The 23,101-nt window shown below is 37.1% G+C and overlaps 3 protein-coding genes across 3 annotated transcripts; 1 reads left to right on the top strand and 2 right to left on the bottom strand.

Moving 5' to 3' along the window:
* Nucleotides 1-574: 574 nt before the first annotated feature.
* neil1 (nei-like DNA glycosylase 1) lies at nucleotides 575-5,528 on the bottom strand. The gene is made up of 9 exons (XM_017485909.3): nucleotides 4,668-5,528; nucleotides 3,777-3,896; nucleotides 3,448-3,556; nucleotides 3,284-3,368; nucleotides 1,565-1,686; nucleotides 1,432-1,459; nucleotides 1,259-1,320; nucleotides 996-1,149; nucleotides 575-893 (listed from the first exon to the last, which is right to left on the bottom strand). The coding sequence occupies exons 1-9, from the start codon at nucleotides 5,120-5,122 to the stop codon at nucleotides 784-786; spliced, it is 1,245 nt and encodes a 414-aa protein (XP_017341398.1). The 5' UTR covers nucleotides 5,123-5,528; the 3' UTR covers nucleotides 575-783.
* A 736-nt stretch (nucleotides 5,529-6,264) lies between these two features.
* On the bottom strand, nucleotides 6,265-9,564 carry commd4 (COMM domain containing 4). The gene is given in 8 exon segments (NM_001200675.1): nucleotides 6,265-6,859; nucleotides 6,965-7,141; nucleotides 7,277-7,357; nucleotides 7,514-7,633; nucleotides 8,904-8,943; nucleotides 9,029-9,094; nucleotides 9,219-9,290; nucleotides 9,508-9,564. Coding segments are annotated over 8 exon segments (600 nt in total). The 5' UTR covers nucleotides 9,511-9,564; the 3' UTR covers nucleotides 6,265-6,818.
* Nucleotides 9,565-10,926: 1,362 nt separating this feature from the next.
* On the top strand, nucleotides 10,927-21,837 carry sema7a (semaphorin 7A). The gene is made up of 14 exons (XM_017485908.3): nucleotides 10,927-11,156; nucleotides 11,326-11,459; nucleotides 11,835-11,876; nucleotides 13,045-13,140; nucleotides 13,252-13,354; nucleotides 13,891-14,001; nucleotides 14,221-14,363; nucleotides 14,749-14,927; nucleotides 15,258-15,366; nucleotides 16,199-16,394; nucleotides 18,107-18,222; nucleotides 19,054-19,199; nucleotides 19,332-19,387; nucleotides 19,491-21,837. The coding sequence occupies exons 1-14, from the start codon at nucleotides 11,066-11,068 to the stop codon at nucleotides 19,868-19,870; spliced, it is 1,902 nt and encodes a 633-aa protein (XP_017341397.1). The 5' UTR covers nucleotides 10,927-11,065; the 3' UTR covers nucleotides 19,871-21,837.
* The last annotated feature ends 1,264 nt before the right edge of the window (nucleotides 21,838-23,101 follow it).

The following is a 23,101-nucleotide window of genomic DNA, read 5'->3' as shown; positions in this document are numbered from 1 at the left end:
CCATGAGAGTAGAGACTGGTAAAGGTGAAGCAGCTCCATGGTTTTGGAAAGGGATGTATACATTTGGCCATATAGTGTAGCATTATGATTTCCCTACAATGTATTTGTATTTAAGAGCTTGCACCTCTGTCGCCTCTGGGCTTGGCTTGGCTTTAACATTCATTGTCTCTTCATGTTTTGGTTTGAGTCCCTCTAACAGTCCTTGCCTTCACAATGGGACTATAATTTGAGTGCTTTATTAAAGGTGAGGACATTTGTATGGTTAAGCAGTTCCTGTAAAACTAAGTTACTGTGAACCTAGATTTGTCTTACAGCTGATATTAGACAAATATATATGTTGTGTGCTCGCTCTCTCTCTCTCTCACACACACACACACACACACACACACACACACACACACACACATATATATATACATATATATATATATATATATATATATCTCTTCTAACTGAGGTTAGAAAAATGAAGAATGAATTAAGAATGTCAACATGGGGTCTTCAGTTTATGTATCATGCGATCTTAGAACAATTATGGTCAATAACAGTCATGCCAAGAAAAAGGCTTTAAAAATGTACTTATTTTTCCTTTAATGAAAAACACAAACGTGTTAAAAAAATAAAATGGTAATTATCATCCCAAGTAATAGCTGATGTGAACCAGATGTACATGGCTAGATTTTTTTATGAACTGCCCCTCTGCAGTTTAGTATTTACATACATACAGACAGCTGCCTCTTAATCTACCAGTCATCCTTTTTTTTTTTTTTAAACAAACTGCTCTTAAGTAATTCTACTGCTTTTCCTAAGAGGTTTGCTGGTGGCCTTAGCTTTAGTGTTAGCGTTCCGTACACTTGGTCCTCTCGTACTTGTAGCTCTGGTTTGCCGTAGACCTGAAAAGAAAAAGAAAAAAAAAAATCAGTGATTTAATTACAAATGGTGGTACTGCTTTGACCAAACTGACTCGTGCGATGAATAAAAATAGTGGCAGTAACCTGCTGAACTGTTCTTTCTGCATGCCTTTGGTCTTCTGCCATCATCTGCTTCCAGTCCAGTCTTGCTGGAATTCTGTCGTCTGGTGCCGCTCTGTTTCTTAGGCACATCCTTCTCCCTTTTGCCAGCCCCTGGATCCTTCTTTACAATCTTTTCCTGCGAAATGCCCGTAGTTTTCTTTTCTGTTTCACCCACATTACATACAGTGTATATATTTTTACTATTATTATTACTATTACAGTTGATACATGTAGCTGGATCTCACCTTCTTTGTATCTGTATGGACATCTTTCTTTATTTTTCTCTTTGCCCTGGGAGATTTGGAAGCTAAAATCCAACAGCCTTAATTATAGCACCGACTCATCATGAACTTCATCATGAACTACATCAATTTCTGAATAAGCAAACTTATTCATTACATTACTGTGTAAACATTACCTTTAGGGGCCATTGGACCAGCATCACCCTGACAAGCATGCAAACAAAAAAATATATATTTATGAGATCTATGTATTTACCTATTCTGTAGCTGAGTTAAGCATTTACTTTATATGCATTTCTAATTCCTCACTTTAAACCACATAGTTCTTCCATTGTGGTCTCTCACTGATTTCATCCCATCAATGTTGTAACACTGCAGCCAGGAAGCAAATTGTGTGTAATCATGCTTCTCTGGGTCATAACCTTTTCCACCTAAATAATTAAAAAATAAACTGGCAGTTATTCCCAGATACAATTATCGATGTTGCATAGTTTCCATGTTAAAAAGCCTGTGTCACTGCATAGAGAATAAATATGATGTTTTTATCTGTATGTATATCCACTGTCCCAAACTCCCCAATCTTTTCTTGGAGTGAGGTTTTAATTTTAAGAATGTTTCACATATGTAAGGCAGTCTGGGGAAATCTGTCAGATGTCACTGTGGCTCAATTTTGGTTTTTCTGCCAATAATATTTTTTGATACCTCCACTTTAAGAAGACATGAATATATTTTACCAAAACAACCTGGGAATGTTAATATTTATGTAAATATGCCTTGACTAATGCCTTGTTAGCAAAGTATGCTTTTCTCACAATTTGATCAAGCTTTCGGAAAAGTACATTCCTTAATAAAACTGACATTAATCTGTACAGTATTTCATGGAGTTTTTTTGGGGATTGTTGCGACCAAAATGTGTGATTTTGCTGTGGCTTTTTCCCAAAATTTGTGATGCTACTTGCAGAGTATTTTGTGATTTTTTTTTTTTTTTTGCAGAAAACTAGATTTGGTGAAATTGCAATTGCATGAAATTGTTTTTCTGTCTTTTGCAGTGATGTTTGTTGGTAAATGAGACCTTTTAGCTGTACTCATGCACATGAATCGAAGAGGGCTTTGGCTGAATGCATGTTGTGAAGACATCACATGACATTTCTTAGCCCAAATTTTGGTAATTTTGAAAAATTGTAAGTTCCTCCGAATATTGCGTAGTTTGCTTGATTTTGCATTCGTTTCTGCAATCGCAAAATCCTGGAGGGACTGACATATGCTTAATCAACTTAGTTTGTGATAAGTCCAAATGTCCATAATGTGACTGCACTATTACATCATCAAAACAGAGAAGAGCGTTTACACACTCTGTACAGACAATGACAAAGTTTAAATAATGTTTAAATTACCTAATAAAAAGACACTAATAACAAGGAATTTAGTCAAACGTACACAACAGAACTAAATTAATTAGTGATCATTACCTAACCAATGTTAGCATTATCACTCGAATAGAGAGAATAATGAGGCGAGCTGACTTTTACCTAAGGTAAAAGTCAATGATACAAAATGATACAGACATGTGGATGATGCTCGACATCAACCCTAAACCTTCGTTTCCCATTGTAAACTTGTAAACTATTATTTACATTTAGGCAGTAATGTTTTTCCATAAGTAGGTTGTAAATGAAGAGGTAGGTGGGGTGTCCTTCAGTGGACTTGGAATGAAATCTTAAGGTGCTATTTTCTCCCGTTTCTTGTGGGTAAACAGACTTTAATATACGCTGTATTTTTAATGTCTTTTTTTTTTTTTTAAAGTGTATTTTTACTCCCAAATGTATTCTTATGTATGTATAGCACATTAGGCAATGATTGTTGTTTTAAATGGGCTTTATAAATAAAATTTACTTACTAAAATGCTATAATTTGACTTGTGACTGAGATACATGAAAAAGAGATGAAAAGGTCTGACCATGTAAAGGGGTTTCCCCAGACTCCTACACATATACATGTTAATATAACATCAATAGATGGAATTTTTACCCAGATTAACCACTTCAAGTGGTACAGTATGACAGAGAGAGAGGAGGTCTGGACTCTCAATTTTCTTCTCATCCACACCAGGTTTCTGAGCATGAAAGAGAACAAAGCTATTATTGTAACTTGATGAATGACTGATTCATGACCAAGACTTTTATCATGATCACCTCTGACACCTCTGGGCTGGGGTCTGCTTTAACGTTCACTGTCTCTTCATGTTTTGCTTTGAGTCCCTCTAACACAGTCCTTGCCTTCACGAATGGAGGGATATTGGATCTGAAATGATAGGCCAAAATGACAGTGTTCTCATAAACAAATTGCATGTCTTCATGGTCTGGGCAGTCAGGGGGGTGGAAACAGGGACAATACAGGCATGCAATATTCAAGCTCAGCATCTAAACTATGGAATGGCAAAGCTTTTTCTATTGGAAGAAATTCAGTATTTAGTATACAGATTTGGATCGATACTACTGTAAGTAGCAAAGTCAGAAATAACCTGTACAGAATCTCTGCTCGGAGGTAGTTGCCAATCCCGTTGAAGTATTTCTGATTTAAGAGAGCCTCACAGATTGGCCTGTCGAATGCCTTGTCTGACAAATTGGACAAAACATTCTCCCTGAAAAATAAAGAAAACAAATACATTCAATTCAAAAACAGTCTCTTTACCACTTTGTGAGACAGTCCAAGTTTATCACTATAACAGCCAATGGCGTTCGAGATATGCCACATCCCTGCTGAATCCAAACCTGAGAGTAGTTTATGGACTAGCTACATTTGGAACAGGATAGTGTTTAGCAACAGCCACTTTTCAACTATGGGCAATTTCTCAGAGCTGCCTTGACCCACGCATGCCAACTGCAATGAAGACAGTATCCTAGATGATGATGACATGTGGTGTGTTTTTGGAGTTATCAGACCTGTCTGTATGGTAGATAATACGATATTACTTCCTCTGACTAACGGAGAAGCCCTAGCGGTGTAGAAATATAGAATCAATCAGTCTGAGGTAGGAAGACATTCTGACACTGAAAAGGGGTGGGACATATACGTTCTAGAGAGAATGTAATTGGATAAACAGAAGACTAGTACAGAATGAGTGTCCAAAAATGCTAACTGTTATATAAGATTATATACAATTTTATACAAGAGATACTGTCCTATTGTTGTTCACTTTAACCTAGATTTCTGAGGCACTTTAATAGTTACGAGTAGATTAAATGAACAAGTATTAAGTATACAATTATTAATACAAGTATTAATTACAAATATAAGTATTAAGTATACAAGTGCTTAAGTATACAAGATATACTCTCTATTGTTGTCCACTTTAAAGAAGATTTCTGGGGCACTTTAATAGTTACCAATAGATTAAGTGACCAGCCCCCACCTGAAGCTCTTATACTCAAGCATGACGCAGGGTCCTCGGTCTTTCTGCCAGCTCCCATTAGGCTGCCAGCTGCCAAACCTGCGGGTATCAACGAAGCTCAGCACTCTCTGAGGATCGTCTTTGGTGTAAAATCGCAGATGGGCATGTTTTGGGCGCTCTGATGTGGCGGTGAAGCTGAAATAGCCTGACATCCCAAACCGGAAGACCACATCCATAGGTGCCTGTTGGTTCAGGCCTGCTCTGCCTTCACTCCGGGTGCAAGTCTTGATCGGAGTGAGTGTGAGTCGCACTTCTTTTCCTCTGGACGTGGCGCTGATTCGGTAAGCATTGCTGGAAAACAGCACCTCGGCTCCTTTACTCACCTCAGACTTCTCCACAGCGCCGGTGAAAATCACACCTGCACATGCTGTGTTCACAAACACACTGGCCAGGTGCAGCTCAGGACCCTCGGGCATTGCGCTGTGGTCGCTATTTCAGATAAACTAGATACCAATGTTGTATTTAAACGAGTCCAAGTAAACGGCATGCGGTGTTTAGTCTGACTGATGATTCTTAAAACCGAGTGCAACTTGCGAGATGGTAGTACAGAAGAGCTGAAAGATTCGATCGCGTCCAAGTTGTTGCGCAATTGTGCAGATTCTGTAACTGCTGTAGTCGGTATGAACCAGCAAAAAGTTTAGTTTACTGGCACTCTGCAGTACTTTACTCACGCTGTTTAACTAAACACCGCCATGTTTACGAAGCGGAAACAGTGGTTTGATGGGAAGTGTAGTTCCTGAGCTCGAGATACAGCAATTTTTTATTGCTGCAAATCGCTAGGCATACCGACTACTGGTTGCCATAGTAACATTTATCAGCGGCTGCGATTCGTTGTGTGTGAACGTACCTTATCAGCAGTTAGACTATCTGAGGCAATTTTGTCCTAAAGTTGAGCTGGGAAGCTAACGTTAAGCTTATCTTAATTTAGTTTATCTTAAGTTGATGATTTTCTTCAAAAAATAAAATATAAAATATTTAATGAATGGCATCATGCTTTATAACCGTTTATAGTTACATCTAATGTTAGCACCTGGTGCTAACACATGCTAACACCTAACACTATAGCAACTGTAAACAGTCATCCCCTCAACAGATATTCATTTTCTTTCTTTCTTTTCCTCTCTCTCTCTCAAAATGTAGTCTGTCATGTAACTGAGGAAGTACAAACCATCTCGTGCGGGAAAATTTACTGACCACTACAAAACTGACACTGGAGACTCCTTCCATCTTTATTTATTAATTTATTTATTTTTACAGAAAGCATTACCATTATATGAATATCAAATATGAGAATTCGTCAGTGCTGTGGTATACTACTATTTAATACATAGTATATATTTTGGGTCACAATGCTTGCCTTATTAGATTAAAGCTCAGGTGCTGGTGCTTTGTGATTGGAGGAATCACAGCCACTTACTGCTCTGTGATTGGATGAAGCTATATATGCTAATTAATTATTCCTTACAGACTGGAGTTGTTCTGTTGACAAAACACAATATTTGCAAAACATGGTGAATCTACAGAAGTCAGCATAAAAAGAACTGTCATGGGCAATACATTATTGTCAAATTATTTATTTTATGAACATTCATCTAAAAAATACAAAAGGTTTAAGTTTAAAAAAAAAGGAAGAGGAAAAAAAAAAGCAAAACCAATCAACATGACTGAGGGGGGAAAACGGCAGACCAAGTAACATAACGTGTTATTTCAGTTCTTAGTAGAAGGACCTGTCTGTGCATAGCTCTGTATTGTATTGATGTGCCTTATAATTAGTCTGCACACATTTGTACAGAATCACTGTGGACCAAGTAATGGAAATTGTTCTTAATTTGCTTTACGATTAGTCCAAAAACCGATTTGAAACTGCTGATTGTGCATACATCTATATAAGTGATGCACCTTATAATACAGAATTACACCACCATGTTTTCTGCTTCACAAAATAATCCCATTAATTCCACTGGAACTGAAAGCCCAACTGTGTGACTTCCAACAGGCCAATATGTGCATGGTGACCAGAAAGTAACAAAGCTACTTAAACAGTCAGAGATTCGGTAAATGTACATGACACTCATTCATAATGAATTCATAAAAACATAAAACAAGATGGATTCACTGCAGTGCATTCATCATAGCTTGCGCTTGTTTAAGTTCTAGAAAGCAAAGGGGGAAAAAATACATAAATGTACACTCCATATAAATATTGTATTATAAAATGGAAAATAGCAGATTTATTGGTTGCAAACTCTTAATCATACCTGTTAAGAGCACTCTGAACTTGTCTGCAGTGACTGAGACTACAGTGGTCTCAGTGGAACCGGTCTCTGGGTCCTGAGCCTGGAGCTTCAGCTGTACTGTGGGCTCATTCACCTCCTTCAGTTCGCTGGAGCTCAGTGTGTAGTCCACCCTCCAATTCACTGCTTCCAGACGCCCCACTGAACACACACAGTGATGCACTCTGCTCATTTGTGCTATATGTGCTACTGAATATATGATATGTAGCATGTGCTCAGCAACACTGAGTAACTAGGGGCTGATATAAAGTCTACTCCATGCCTTTTCATACTCACAGCGTAGACTGCTCTCCTTTAGCTTCTCCTGCAGGGCTATGTGTTTGTCTTCATAAGATTTACACAGTCCTGTTGTGTGCTCTGCAAAGACACAGGTGCCATTATCGCCTCTGTAACTGCTATGTGAAGATGTGTGCAAACAAATATCATGTTCACTGACTGGTAATGTAGCTGCATTAAGTGACCAAATTGTATATCACTAGTTTTTGTGTAGTAAATGTTCCCGATCATTCTCACCTTTAGGCAAGCCCAGCTGCTGAAGTTCACTGGATAGAGAGTCACTATCAACATCATGCTTTGCTGCACTGGAGAGGATAAAACTCAGTACGGCGACACTGGCTTTAATATCTCCACTCTCTGGAACAAATACACAGAACATTAAGATTGTAGGTCACAATAGCTTGCGACTGGGCTGGGTGATATGACAAAAATATCATATCACAATACTTACATTTCTACAATACACGATGCATATCACAGTATATAGTTTAGCTAATAAATTTTCTGCAAAACAGTAGTAAAATGAACAAAAACCGTTAAACTGAGTTTGAGGAGTCTTTTCTTTAATGCCTACAAAGATAAAGATTAAGTTTTATAAAATAAAATACATCAACTCAATGCCATTCATTCATTGCCATTTAATTTGTAATTATTAAAGACATTAAAAAAAAAAAATCACCATACCAACGATATCTCATAAAAGTGTATCACGTAATCATTTATTACGATATTGATATTATACCGATATATCGCCCAGCTGTAGCTTGCAACAAATAAATGAGAACTGTTGGTGAGAGTAGAGTTACACAAAAATGGCTTTTGAACTTTTCTGATAATAAAATCAACTTCTTTGGTAATAGGTATTTTTGATAATGTTACACTTTTAGTTTTAAAATGTTAATGTGCACACAAGTGAATGTGTAATACTCAAATGTCTTTAAATATGTAAAACAGACATAAATACTGCTATTTCTGCATTTAGTGGAGAACAATGGGGAAGTTCAATTGAATTTTATCTGGATAGTACTTTTAAAAATAGTTATTGTCACACAGCGGAAGAAATCCAGATGTAGACTTATATTTAGATCCCTAATGAGCAAGCCAGAGGCGTCAGTGACCAGGAAAAGCTCAGTGAGACAAGAGGAATAAACCTTGAGAGGAACTGAATTCAAAAGGGAATGTATTCTGTCCAGTCAGATTATTTCTTTTTAAAGAATGTTGCGTGTGAGCATGTAGACACTCAGTCCGACTATAAATAGTGAGTGTTTTTTCTCATTTTACAGTTTTACTAGAGTCTCAAATGTCCTGGTAGCAGACCAAGACAATAAAATATTACAATGCTGATTTAAGATTTAGCTTTACAACTGTTTTGTGAGTGAAGAGGTTCAGACATTTTGTGTGACTTTGTGTAATAAACGCGTATACTGTATTTGCACTGGTGACATTGTTTTTTTGGGGCACTGTATGGAAATTTGTATTAAGGGCTGTGACAAAAACATCACTGTTCAGTTCAAACCCAACTAAGCAAAACCATGAAGAGCTGTAAGTTATAGCTTATTTGTGTACAGGATGTCAAAGAGGCGTATGACCCACTTTTAATACTGAAATAAATAAGGCTTTAACTCACCAAATTTTGCATCAGATGTTAGTTTTGCCACCTTGTCATACTGGAAAGAAAAGCTAGTATTAATGATGTCTCAAGATCTACTCAAGCATACATTATAGCAGCACCATAAATGTGCTGAAACTTACATCGATGCCTTCATCGAGGATGTCTTTTATCACTTGCACACACAGAAGTTTCATCTTGACGCTTGACTGTGGCGTAAATAATAAGAAAAAGCACATCAGTGTTCCTTTGCTTTACTAATACAGTGTATGTACTGAGATCACGTGATCTAGTATGTATGTATTTTATTATAAATGAAAGCTGTTACTCAACTATTCGTGCTAAAGTGCTGATTTCAGCTAAGACCCAGTCCGGGCAGTCCAAATCCCCACAAAATCGGAACCGCTGGGGGGGAAAATGAACGAACAGATTTTTAAAGACGACAGAGCATCATAACAGGTTAGCACTGCTAACTTAGCCAGCTAGCTAACACGATAGCCTAACAAACAACAGCTACAAGAAAAGTTTGCTTTTATTTGTTACTAATTTTCAAATACAGCATTAACTGGTAGTTGCGAGCGAGAATAAATTTGCTGTAAAGAAAAAAAGAACGATATAGCACCATATTATCCTGCAGTCAGCTGCGTAAACGCTCTTCTTCGTCTGTTAGCCTCGGCTTGTATCCACCATGTTCACTACACCGCCACCTGAAGGCTGACCCAGGAAATGCACCCAAAGAGGGGCTTGCACTATAATTAAAACCCTTACTTCGCAGTCTTTGACGAGCATTTTGCTAATTCATTCAGTTCATTAACGGGGTTGCTTATAAACAGCGTGCACACGGAGACTTAAATCAACAGAAACGATGAGTCACTTGTCTGGCTAATTTGATAGAGGTTTTTTGATATTAAGCAATAGATCTATCTCCCTCCCCCACCTTAGTCTTAAAGGGAAATCAGATACTCCCATATCATTACAGGAGGTGACGCGCACACAAGGAGTCACCAAACCGTATCCATCATTCAATTACGCATCATGTCATGTTTACTCGGACAGGCAAATACGACTGTAGCTTGACTACACAGTAGCTCGATTATAACTGCATATATAAACGTAGTTAATGTAATTAACAAAGTCAATGTGCAGTAATGTAGTGCTGACTGCCGTCTCTCACTCACTCTCTAAATAAAATCCAGAAAGTATTTTGGCTACAGCCATTTTTGCCTTTTGTTGGTGTTGGATAGATGGGGGCAAAGTGGACATTAATTTCTTTATTTTTATATAATTTAAGTAAATCATATTAGATCAGTTTCTAACACAAATTAAGAGACAGGTATACATTGACCCAAAATAGCCTTATTTCTATCAATTTTACACCCATTGTTATCTAAAATATAGATGATTGGAAACAAGTTTTGGTGACTTTAAAAATTTTCGGGGGGGGGGGGGGGGGGGGGGGGGTATGCCCATATCCTCCATTCATAAATCTCTAGTGAAGTCCGTGGATCTACCCTTGGGGCTGGGGAGTGCAGAGTTCAAGGCCGTTTATGACCATTTTAGCGCCCTAGCGTGATTCCTATTGGTTGTCATAGTAACAACACTATCTTCAATATACACTAAACATACATTTCTGACCATCGTCTTTCTGATAGCATTTTTTTTAAAATCCATCTTTATTATGCTAATATTCAGAAGCTTAAATGTGCTTCAACACATTGGGGAATCTTTCTAGGACAGCGTGTCATTTGTGAACGTATCGTGCTCGTCATGATGGAGAGCTAACATGCGGCAGAACAGGTCTGCCCAATATCACCAGGGATACCAGATAAATTATTACATGCAATCATAAAGTGCTACCTGGTTAAAAATAGAGGAAAATTATTATTATTATTATTATTATTATTATTATTATTATTATTATTATTATTATTATTATCTACTACTACTACTACTACTACTACTACTAATAATAATAATAATGTACTCTCTTTCTTGTGGAAGGCGAGGCAGTTGGTGCGTTGGAGCGCTCACTGGCGCCCCACCGGATCCATATGGTGACCGCCTAGTTTGCCTTTTACGTAGGAACAGCTCTGGGAAGAGTGATCAGAAGAATGATCCACAGCGCCTGCTTCGTTACACAGACCTGACTTAAACACCTACATGACCTGACGGATACAGAAATGAAATTGGTCTGCAAGTCGCTTCTTTTTGGTTCGTGTTTTCTGTCCGTTTTTTGCTCGTGGGCGATTCCCAGATTAACGTTGCGACAAGGTATGTTTATTAATCAAGCATCGCAGTTTTTTTTGTCTTGCTTTATGAATCAGAATAACGCCAGTGATATCTAATAACTGCAGCAAAGTAAACAATGCCCTTCATCGGCTACAACGAGAACCGCATATGATTTGTTTTATTTTGCTGAAATAAACATTTTTTTAAACAGATGATTTGCGTCACCAGCTAATCTATAACAAAAATGTAAGCCATACAGTCTTCTGCCTTCGAAATGGATCCGAGAACTTGCTCTTGGGGAAACTAAACTCTGTGCTAGAGGTGAACGATGATGGTGTAGTAGAGGTAATTATTTATAAAGATGTTTAAAAATTCAGTGCAGTCAAACCAAGGCTGTTATTACTAATACACCAAGAAACACAACTGACAGCATTAACTCACATTTATCAAATTCAGATTATTAAAAGAAACCGATAACATAAATTTGTGTTGCAAGTCTATTGGTACATTAGTAGCCCATCAAAAAATACATAATCTCTTCATTAATCATTGTGAAAGGAAGGCAAGCGATTGTGTGTTGTGTGTCTTGAGGGAATTGCCAACATATACACACATACATTACATCATTATATATATATATATATATATATATATAACAGATTCTGTAGTATTAAGATGAGGGCTATGATACAAAAGTAATACAATACATTTTTGTTGTAGACCTTCACCCTGACAGATAATGAAGGTGACTTTTGTGATCGGGTATGTATGCCTATCATGTTCAAGTAACATTTAGGAACCATCAGAGAAGTCAGAGGAAAATGGCCAGACTGGTCTGAGCTGACAGGAAGTCCATAGTGACGTAAATCTTTTCTGGATGATTAAAATGCTTCAACTTCACCAGAAGTAAGATGCTTGAAGAATCAGGAGACCAAGAGCCAGGGTATAGTCAAAGAGATGGTTTATTATGTGCGCAAAGACACCCTGGGCACTACAGTGTTTCGTAGGTTTAATCTTAGTCTAAACATAAGTTGGACGCAGTTGGCTTTTATACTCCTATGTATGTGCAAGCAACAAAAGGAAAACAAAAGAGAAAACACCTTGACAAAAACATAATGAAGGACAGAAACCCAAAAACATCATGCAACCATGAGTAAGCAAAAATCACATTGAGCTGATCTTAAATGATTGAATCATAATCATGGAAAATAAGGAAAAATATTTCACAATAGGTAACTATTGCAGCGGGGTTGTTGTTCTTGGCTGACAGGAGTGAAACATTATGTGGTCTTCTGCTGTTGTAGCCCATCCACTGCAAGGTTTGATGTGCTGTGATTGCTGAGATGCTATTTTGCTCACCAGGGTTGTTGCTTCTTTGATTTACTATAGACTTCCTGTCAGCTCAAACCAGTCTGGTCATTTTCTGATTCTCTCACAACAAAGTGTTTGTCTGCAGACCATCTGCTCACAGGATGTTTTTTGTTTCTCACAACATTCTGTGTAAAATCTAGAGACTGTTGTGTTTGAAAATTTGTCGAACCAGCCCATCTGGCACTAACAACCATGCCACAATCAAAGTCACAGAGATAAATTTTTTTTCTCCATTCTGATATTTGATGTGAACATTAACTGAAGCTATTGATCTGTATCTGCATGATTTTATCATGGTGCTGCTGCTACATGTTTGGCTGATTAGATAACTGCATGAATGTACAGGTGTTCCTAATTAAGTGGACCATGAGTGCATGTGTCTTCTTTGGTTAATATTATGAGTATAATTTAGTTCAAACGCCAGACACCATATGTACAAATTTACAAGCTTGTGTGGTTTTATTTAACAAGACTTCACTGGAAATGTGTAAACAGTTTATTACATGGTCTAATGAGCCAGTGGCAGTAACATTTAATGCACATTTTCACAATATTTCAGAGTTCTTGTGAAAATGTCATAACTGTAATAGAAGAACTCCAGGATTGGATTTTTGTTTGTGGGACAAATGGAAAACAACCAAGGTGCTGGAAGCTGGTAGGTGGAATATTTAACATCCATCAGCATTGTCTTTGTGCTGTTGACATGTTGTGTGCCATGCAGCTGGACTCCACTGTTCCCATATACTGTACATTTTCTGCCTCTTAGGACCCAAGAAAAAACAATCGCTCTAGTTTGGTTGTGGAAATCATTGATGGCAGTGGCATCTCACCTTACACAGACTCACAAAACTCTCTGTCTCTTGTAGTAGGTATGGGTCATGCATTGCTACTTAAATTTGCAGATACTGTGTATGTTTTAAAGGCTGCAAGAGCAATTCAATTGTCTATGGCATACTTGTTGGCATGCTTGTAGCCTGGAAATTACTATAGTACATAAAAACACAGTGAGATGGTGCTTAATTATTAAACATAAAGATTCAGAGGCTCAAAAATAAATAATTGGTATAAAATGCTTGTCTTTTTGCCACATATATTGCATGTATTGTGCTATTTCCTCCTCAGCAAACCCACATTCCCTTAAAATGCTAAATCTTGCAATTTCTTAATTCAGGGAAGGGGTGCTTTTAAAAACAAAACAAAAAAAAAAAAGAACTCTTGACCTGAATTAAAATCCACAGCATGCAAGTTTCATTTTCTTACATACTAAGAGTGGGTGATTGTGAAGACATTTATACAATGCACAATATGTATTATGATGGATAGGTTTCCTTAAAAAAAACTACAAGCAAACCAGTAGTGTTATATCATGAAAAGTATATACTTAAAAAAAAAAATTGTATTCCAGATGGAGACCTTTATGCTGCAGCTCCACTTTACCTGGAGGGAACGTCACTACAGTTCCGCAGGCAAGCTGGCAACCAAAACAAATTATGGATGTATGATCCATGGATTACAGGTAGATAAAAGTGAACACACATACCCTTGAATAATATATATTAAATGTGAAAACTGACAGCAATTCCAAAATATGTTACATTTTACCACTTAATGGATATCTTTGCTCTATTTAATTTAAACCACTGAATATTTATGATAGTATGATGTTTATATATACAATTAACTCTAAATGGGTTTGCTGTGATAGTCGTTCCTCTCTTGGCCTATTTCTTTCCAGAACCAACATTTATCTCAGCTTTTGTGGCCAGCAGACCTGAGGACCCAATGAATGAGAAAATTTATGTTCTCTTTCGAGAGAAAAACTCAGACAACAGTCCAGAAGCTGACCCCTGGATCTCTAGAGTGGCCAGAGTATGCAAGGTGCAGTATTATATATTTGTATTGTATACTGTATATGAACATTTAATATGAAGCACACTTAAATAGGAGGGACATAACACAGATAATATGCCAAGTTACATGGTGTTGGAATACAGTGAAATATGCCCTAAATATTGTGTTCTTTTTTCACTGTGGCATATAGTGATGTGTTATGTACTGTCAGGATCCTCATTTTACAGCAAAATGAGCATGCGTTTGAAACTGTACTGTGGTAAATCAGAACTGATGCAGTGTTATTTAATAAATACAGTGTGATGGTGCTTAGCTTGAACTTTGTTTGTAATATAAGAACACTGAGCTGTTTTTGTTTGCAGCAGTAGCAAGCAGATTCATTTTTGTTTTCATTCCTGGCATCTCATTGTAGGTTGACAAAGGAGGGCCTAAGATATTATTACAATATATTTGGACATCTTTCCTGAAGGCACGTCTTGTGTGTGCGATTCGTGGAGAGTCGCTGTACTTTAACCGTCTGCAGGACATCTTTGTGCTGCACTCTGATGACTGGAAGAAATCTCGGGTCTATGCTCTTTTCTCAAGCAGCTGGTAAACATTATCTTCTTTTTCTGTGTAGTTTATCTAGCAAGCAGACATTCTGATCTACTTACTTGTGTACAACTTAGTCAGTAAACATCCTCCTATTTCAGTGTAGGTTAACACTATCCTGTAATCACGTAAAGCATGACACCAGTTCAACTAATATATATATATATATATATATATATATATATATATATTTGTGTGTAAATTATATTAGTTTTATAGTTTAAAGTTTTTATTTTTGTCTGAAATATAAAGATGCTGTACAGTGAATTCACATTTTTTAATGGACCACCTGTGTGTATTAACATGTCTATTTGTTACCCCATGGCACAGGAACGCCACGGCTGTTTGCGTATATTCCTTAGCTGAGCTTGATGATGTTTTTGAGAATTCCAGCTTTAAAGAATACAATGAAGAGATTCCCAACCCAAGGCCAGGAACTGTAAGAACTTGATTATCTTTTTACCTTTCTTTTTATTTGAGGCTATATTCAGCTATGTTTATACTGTTATCTGTCCATTGCGACTAGAGGCAATCAAGGGAACAAAATCAAACAAGCTCGTGGAAATTTCATGCATCATTTGTTTTTGGATGGTATCTTTAACATGAATGTATCATTATATCCCAAATCATGCCCAAAACACACTATTTCCATGTGTATGGAGCAGTGTGTGTCACCATCTTGGGTTTCCAGCTGTCATTTTGTTGCTACTCTGTCCTACCCTATGAGTGACTAGGTTAAGTAAAGCTAAATATATTTTATTATGGCAAATATGCCCAGTGGTGTTATTATTAGTACATATACCAGAAATGGCTCAATTTAAAGTATTCCACCAAGGTTGTTTATTCCTGTTCCAACAATTTTCTTAATCTCTTTATCCTTTGACTTAGCAGGACCTGTATTCATATATTTGGATGGATGTATCCGCAATGACTATTATATTCGCTACACAATGGTCAGGATGTACTTAAGAATTCCCCCAACCCCCAAATACAGATACACCTCTCTGTGGAATTTAGTATTTCTTATATACGTACCTTAGTTCAATTCCACAAGCCATTATATCACTAAAATCCACAGCTAGGTTGCAGTTACAAATGTTAGTGCAACTTTTAGATATTTTAAAGAATGAGACAGGTTTGTTGCCTCACCAAATAGGAAGTTTTCATGTTTGCACAGACTGTTCTGCCTAGTATTTCATTCATATGCCCATACTTCTCAGTTTTGGAGAGATTTCATAACTAATTGTGACTGTCTTTTTTGTATTTTCCAGTGTGTGATGGACAGTAGGTCTCTGCCCATCCCTACTCTCCGTATTGTTAGAAACCATCCAGAGATGACTGACTGGGTCCATCCCATACAGAAACGTGATCCTTTGTACATCAGCAATAACAATTATACCAAGATTGCAGTGGACAAAGTGCAGGCTTCAGATAAAAACTTTTACAGTGTGTTGCTGCTTGCCACAGGTATGCACTCAGCTTATATTAAATTATTTTGAATTTGTTTGCCTTTTCCAGTTTTTCTGGTGCCAACCTTGATTGCTTTGACCCTGCCAATACTGTTATTAATCTAAGTGACATGACATGGCCTTCTTAGGCATTATCCTCTGATGAGAATGAACAGAACAAGAACAAGTCTATTACAAAGTAAAAATTAATAATTTCCCTCACAAACTTGAGCTCTACAATTTAGCTCATGTAACAAAAGGTCTCACTGAGGCTGAGTAAGAGTCCATTTGCAGGAAGTTTAATAACAGGGATGGCAGGGTCAAAGCAATCAAGGTCGGAAACAGGAAGACTGGAAAAGGCAAACTAATACAAAACGCGATCCAAATCATAATCAATCAACAGGTCAAGGTCACAATACCAGAAATCAGAGACAGCATTCAAAACCAAAGGCAGAGACAAAATAAACAATGCAGTGTCGACTGTATATAAAAGAATGACCATCCAATATAACCGTGACTCGGCACTTTTGATGGGGCAAGCTGCATGGCTTCACAGTGTATGTATGGGTCCATGTGTTTTTATAGTGTCTAATCGGAAGTTATTGGAATAAGTGAGGAGGTGCGTCAAAACTCTGATGAGGGTGACCATTGGCTCTTTGGGGGCATGATCTATCCCATGTTCAGCTTTTGTTTCTAGGTGAACGCATGGTGTTAACATCTCAAACAATAAACACTAAGTATCCATTGAACTTTGATTATATTAACATGTCCTATTATACTTGGAAAGTCATCATCTGTGTTTTATTCTTTGTTGTTTACTGGACTGTCCTCTTTCCTTTAGACTGTTACTCTCTGACATGGATGCTATGATGCATTATTTAGTGAGGAATTAAGGACCACGTGTGCATGAATAAAACATTTTCTGGTACAGATTTCAACTGCACCAAATTTGATCTCTCCCAGAATGAACTCAACATGGATTTGAATCACATGATACTTGTTTGAAAAAAAAAAGCAATCACAAGTTCAAATGTCTAGGAGCCAATGGAGCAAACTTGGTCATGCTGTCTAAGTGGGGAGGGAGGCCATGCTGTCTGTATCCTGTCAGTCAGCATGGCACTAGTTAATCATCTGTGATTACATATATGCAGAAGAGGGCAGATAGCACTTTCCTCTGAGAGTGTTATGCTGCCCAAAGCTGCAGCATGACACTAGTTTTCTTATTGCAAATTTTAATCATCACTAATCAAGGAAGGGACTGGTTGTTGTTAATACACTAATTTTCCTGATGATTTGTTTGCCATGCCTTTGATAAGACTTGTCACATACAAGATAGGCTAGCATTTTAGTAACCAGCTTGTAAGAGCTGTGGAAATGTAATGATGTGTATAACGTTAATGGTTCAAAGGGAAATTTCATTTGCACATATTCTGCACATATTCTTTGGAGCCTTTCATTAAAGGGTAAAGGAGGTCTGGGTTGAATGACTGCTGCAAGAGTTTTCAGCTTTGTAATGTACTTTAGACAACAGTTTTCATACAGCTGTGTCTAATGACTTCAGCATGCAGTTTACAGTTACTGATGCCAGTTAACAGTTCTAAACTGTCATTACCGTTTAGATAGTAAAAGGTATAGTAATAGTAAAAAATTAAACTTGACACCAGACATGTATTGGGTATTGTATATCTCCTCTGTAGTCATTGACTGCTTCTGTATGTGTGTAAACTGCAGACACTGGAACGATCCACAAGATACTGGAGCATGATTCGAAAGCCTTTATCATTTCTGAGACAAGTCTTTGCAATGGCTCTGCTCCTGTTCTGTCTATGAAACTACACTCTGAAAAGGTACAGCCTGGTTCTACTCTAAATTTTTGTTCTTGGAAGTCTTGTCCTCTAGAATTCTTGAAATTCTCTTAACCTATGTATCTTTATGAATATAGTCTATACATTGTAAATGTTAAACCACACAACTGGTACTTTTCCACTGCATGGTATGGCTTGACTCTGCTCACTTTTTGGGGGTTTTCCAATGTGGATAGTGCCTGGTACTTTTAGTACCACCTTTGGTCAAGGTTCAAAGCAAGCCGAGCCAACACTAAATGTGAGCCACGCACTGAGGGAGTAGGGATTCTCCTTAATGAGTGGTTCTGTATTGTGTCTGAATAAATGTGTCATTTAATACATACTTTGCATATGGTAATATTCTATTAGTTGAAAATTGTCATTTATCTCATTACAGATTAAATTACATTAAAGGTTTCTGTCTTAGATTTTAACATCTCCCTTGTTACCGATCTCCAAACAGGCGTTTAGCAAAGTCACTCCTATTTGCTGCTGAATCTAAATGAGTCGTATCGAGCACTACGTAGGGTCTAGAACACCATTATTTTACATTCTTAATAAGGTCTGTGTTCAGTGAACAAGAAAGGCATTTGGAATACGGCCTGACCGTGTATTTGTACGTGGCTTTGATAATGCAACATTATTCCTGCGTGAAGGCGAGTTTAAGATGGCACCCCTGTTGAGGCAGCACAAAACCGCAGTGGAAAAGCAAGCAAAGTAAAGTGAGCCGAGTTGAGTCGAGCCATACTGTGCAGTGGAAAAGTGGCTAATGTACTCTTTATACATTATTATACATAATTCATACTCTTTGCTCTTCACATTTTACTTCCTTAGAGAAAGCTGTTTGTTGGATATCCTGGGCAAATGTCTGTCCTAGACCTGCGGAGGTGCCAGGACTATAATACATCCTGTGAAGACTGTGTTCTTGCCAGGGACCCATACTGTGCTTGGACTGAAAATGGATGCACCTCAAACATTACGTATGTTTTCTGAACTTTTTCCATGAAGTTTGCATATTTGATAGCCTGTCATTAAAATTGTGTCCTCAAAAATTGTAAACAAGCTAAATATGCCCATTAGCTAAAAGGTATTGTATTGTAATTTAATTGCAGAGGGGGAATTCAAAATATTGCCACTGGTGAGCCACATATATGTTCCATAAATTCAGGTAAGATTTGGCTTTAATTGCCGATTGATGGGAAAAATAACAGTCTGGCTCTTCTTCAGTTAATTGGTACTAAAATAATTCAAAAAACATTTTTCCTACACAGCTCCAAAAAGACTCAAGCGGGATGTACCATCTTCATTTCCAAACCCTCCATTAGTGCACACTGTGCCCAAGGGTTTCCCTTTTTACCTTTCCTGTCCAATTGACTCCCACCATGCCACCTATAGCTGGGAGCACAGACATGAAAGCAAACCATGCCAGAGGACTCAGTCTGACTGCCTCTATCTAATACCAGCTGTCAGTGAACACGACTATGGAACGTACAGCTGTGTGTCAAGGGAGCGTAACTACAACAAAATGGTTAAAGTATATGAACTGCATGGTCCCTCTGAGCCACGGACCCCAAACAAAGCCTTCAAACTCACAGCTCAGAAAGTAAGAATGTTGGCTGCATTCACTGCACTTCTTTTCAGTATACACTAATCTGTCTAAAGAGCAGTATGTCTGCTTCTCTCCTTAAGCTTCTTTCCCTCTTTGTCCTATTTAGTGATGCAATATGTCAGAGGTTGCCAGGGAAAGCAAGCCTGTGTAAAAAGAATGGAACCCAGACAAAAGTGTACATCAGTGGGTGTGATGAGTCAGGGTAATACCAGTCACACAGAAAGAAACCCAGTCAAGTGGGTTACTTTCTGTGACAGCTAGGACTTATCCTGTATTAAGGCTACCCACTGAACCATGTTTCAAAGTAAGCAATGAAACAGCTCAAAATCAGGTGTGGTCTAACCTAATATAACAGGGACATTAGAGCACAGTGAGATCATTTAGTATGGAAAAGTCTAAAAACATTTCCCTTATATGTTTTGATTAATGCTTTCTCTGGGGAAAAATAGTAATTTATTCACTCGGTGGTACCTCAGCCAGGCCTAACGGTAACCAACTTTTTTGGTATAATGTCTTTCACAGTGTTTATAATTTAAAAAAAAGAAGGTTTTAAGCCATCATACCTCTAACTGGCCTCAAAATTGCTACTAACTAGATTTATACATTTGAAAAAAATTATTGTCATTTTGGGGGAAGAAAAAGAAACAGGAAACACAATAATAACACCACTGAAGCTATTATTGTCGATATTTATGGTGATTGGGTTTTACAGACATAGACAATGCTACAGTAAAGCTAAGAATCTGGTTTGTTGAGGGGTCTTTAATCACAATTGCAGAGTGTGTGTGGATAGAGTAGGAAAAACAGTAGGTTACAAGTGGTTATGAGTAGCTTTATTATGTATTGTATTGAATTTGTTGATGTCATTGACAGAATAGAGGCTTAATGCAAGTTAGATAATTATAAATTAGAGATTTATCATTTCTATCATGTTTGAACAGATGTAAAGCTTTCTGAATCTAAACAGCTTTAGACAAGACTTTATTCTTTATTCTTAGTCCATGCATTGTATGTGTTTATCAATCTCATATTGAACATTAATGATTTTCACTAAACAGAAATGACGATGGCATGCACTTCATGTTCCCCTCCGGACCCCAGTAGGATTTTTGGGTCCTATAACACTGGAATGTACTTTTATTTAGTCCCTTGGACAGTTTTTCTTCTCCTGGACAATTTTCATGTCCTTGAGTCCCCTTTGGGCCCCATCTCTATTAAGGACCCTTGGCCTTATGCTCATCTTTCTCTTAATTTTCTTAAGGCATCCTTGAGTGCCCCTAATGCATCTGTAGCATTCTTGCTTGGTACAAGGGTTTAGCACATCATAAGGTTTTAAATAGCACACTACATCTTAAGTGTGGACTTACGGATTATAAAGAACAGTGTAGCAGAGGGTGTGAGGTGTTAAACAACATAGATCAGTGCTGGAGATATACTTCCTTCTGTTGATAATAACTAGAAAGTTAGATCCATCATGTGATGTGATTTGGGCTGTAACTGATATGGGAGATAATGTGTTGGTGTAAGTGAACCATGTGGACGGCCTGATGTAATTGGACAATCATGACTGCATGATTTATTTTTGCATGGACAGGAAGTAGGTAGCACCCTTCTGGGCTCTGTTGACAGGTCAGGATTGTGAAGGAACATAAAGGATGTGGTGTGGTGGCTAGAAAACAATAATTCAGTTAATATTATTGCTGTGGACCCACTGTTAGTACAACAGAGCTGTACATATTAATAACTAATCAACTGGGGACTGAATGATGCTTGTGTGTTTGTCGTTTATTATTATTATTATTATTATTATTATTATTATTATTATTATTATTATTACTAAGACACGATTTTTATTTATTTTTTATTTATTTTCCAAAAGTCATTTATTACTATTTATCAAAAGTAAACTTAAGTATATATTTTAGGACTATTTTTTTAGACTTTCCTATAAAAGATATACTTTGAAACTTGTGTCCTGGTCCCTGAATGAATAAAAGACTGAATTATTATTGTGCCTGATATATATTTCTATTTACATTTATTCATTTAACTGACATTTTTATCCAAAGTGACTTACAAATGAGGAAATACAAGCAAAATATATGGGATCATAGTGACTGTGTGCTGTTTTTATTTGTTAATTATGTGCCATTACATTATGGAAAAACATTTGCTTAAGCTATTACTTATTGACAGATGATTGCAACAGCAGGTGTTGATACAGGATACATAACAAAACAAGCATTTGTCTTGCTTCTAGAGTATTTTAACTATTGTTGTAGCCACAGTATTGTTTACCCTGCATCATAGTTTATGTACTGCATAACACCCTGCATGTACTGCTTCCTCATGTACTGAGCACAGGATATCTTCCTGCGAAATAAGGGTTGCAACTAAAATGAATTTTACTTGCTCTAAGGCAACGCTACCCTGAGCTAATAACAATATTTTATTGCAGAGATTCAAACAAGTGAAGCCTCTTTTATTTTAGATATTGATTGTTAAACTGGACCACTCCAGCCAACTGTGAGCAGTTTACTTAGTGATGTCAAATGAGCAAACACATCATAGAAATTGAAGTAGACACCATAGTAATGGCCAACTGTCTTATTATACACAGGACTACTTGTTTCCTAAAGGGGGAATACCATATTGTATTTATAAGGAGGAACAAGTTGTTGGCTTAAAAAGATACAGGAAGCATGATAATGTGAATTTGGTATACCTGGAGTTTAAAGTTTGCTGGCCTTGGGTGCACAAAGCATCTTAGAGTTGTGACTGAATTATAAACCTGATTAAGGTCATGTCAGGATCTCCTGAGTAATCTAGTAATCTATGTCCTGAATAGAAAGCCAAATAAGATCATTGCAAAGGCTGCAAGACACTGCTTTATACTGTGACCTTATTCTGATGAGTGATCTGACGCTAACATCTATAATAAGTAGTCATAGCATTACTCAGAATAATGGATGCAGATTCCTCTAAAAAAAATTATACAATACAAAATTGTTCATTAGTTATGAGGCCAGTTTGTTCATCAAAGTCTAGACAATCGTGTTAATAAAGTATGTGCTTTATAGATTATTTATTCAAGTACTTAGGGTAATTTGTTTAATAATATACACTACGTTGCTCATTTTAGGCTTATCTACCTTGTAGTTACATTGGCTTATTTATATATAAACCTACTATATACATGCACTTAGATTTTATATATATATATATATATATATATATATAAGTGCATATACAACAACACAAGGGGTCAACACA

Source organism: Ictalurus punctatus, chromosome 14 (genome assembly GCF_001660625.3).
Source record: "Ictalurus punctatus breed USDA103 chromosome 14, Coco_2.0, whole genome shotgun sequence".
NCBI classification, from domain to species: domain Eukaryota; kingdom Metazoa; phylum Chordata; class Actinopteri; order Siluriformes; family Ictaluridae; genus Ictalurus; species Ictalurus punctatus.
The sequence above is the reverse complement of the archived record's forward strand: the minus strand, read 5'-3'. Positions and strand labels throughout refer to the sequence as shown.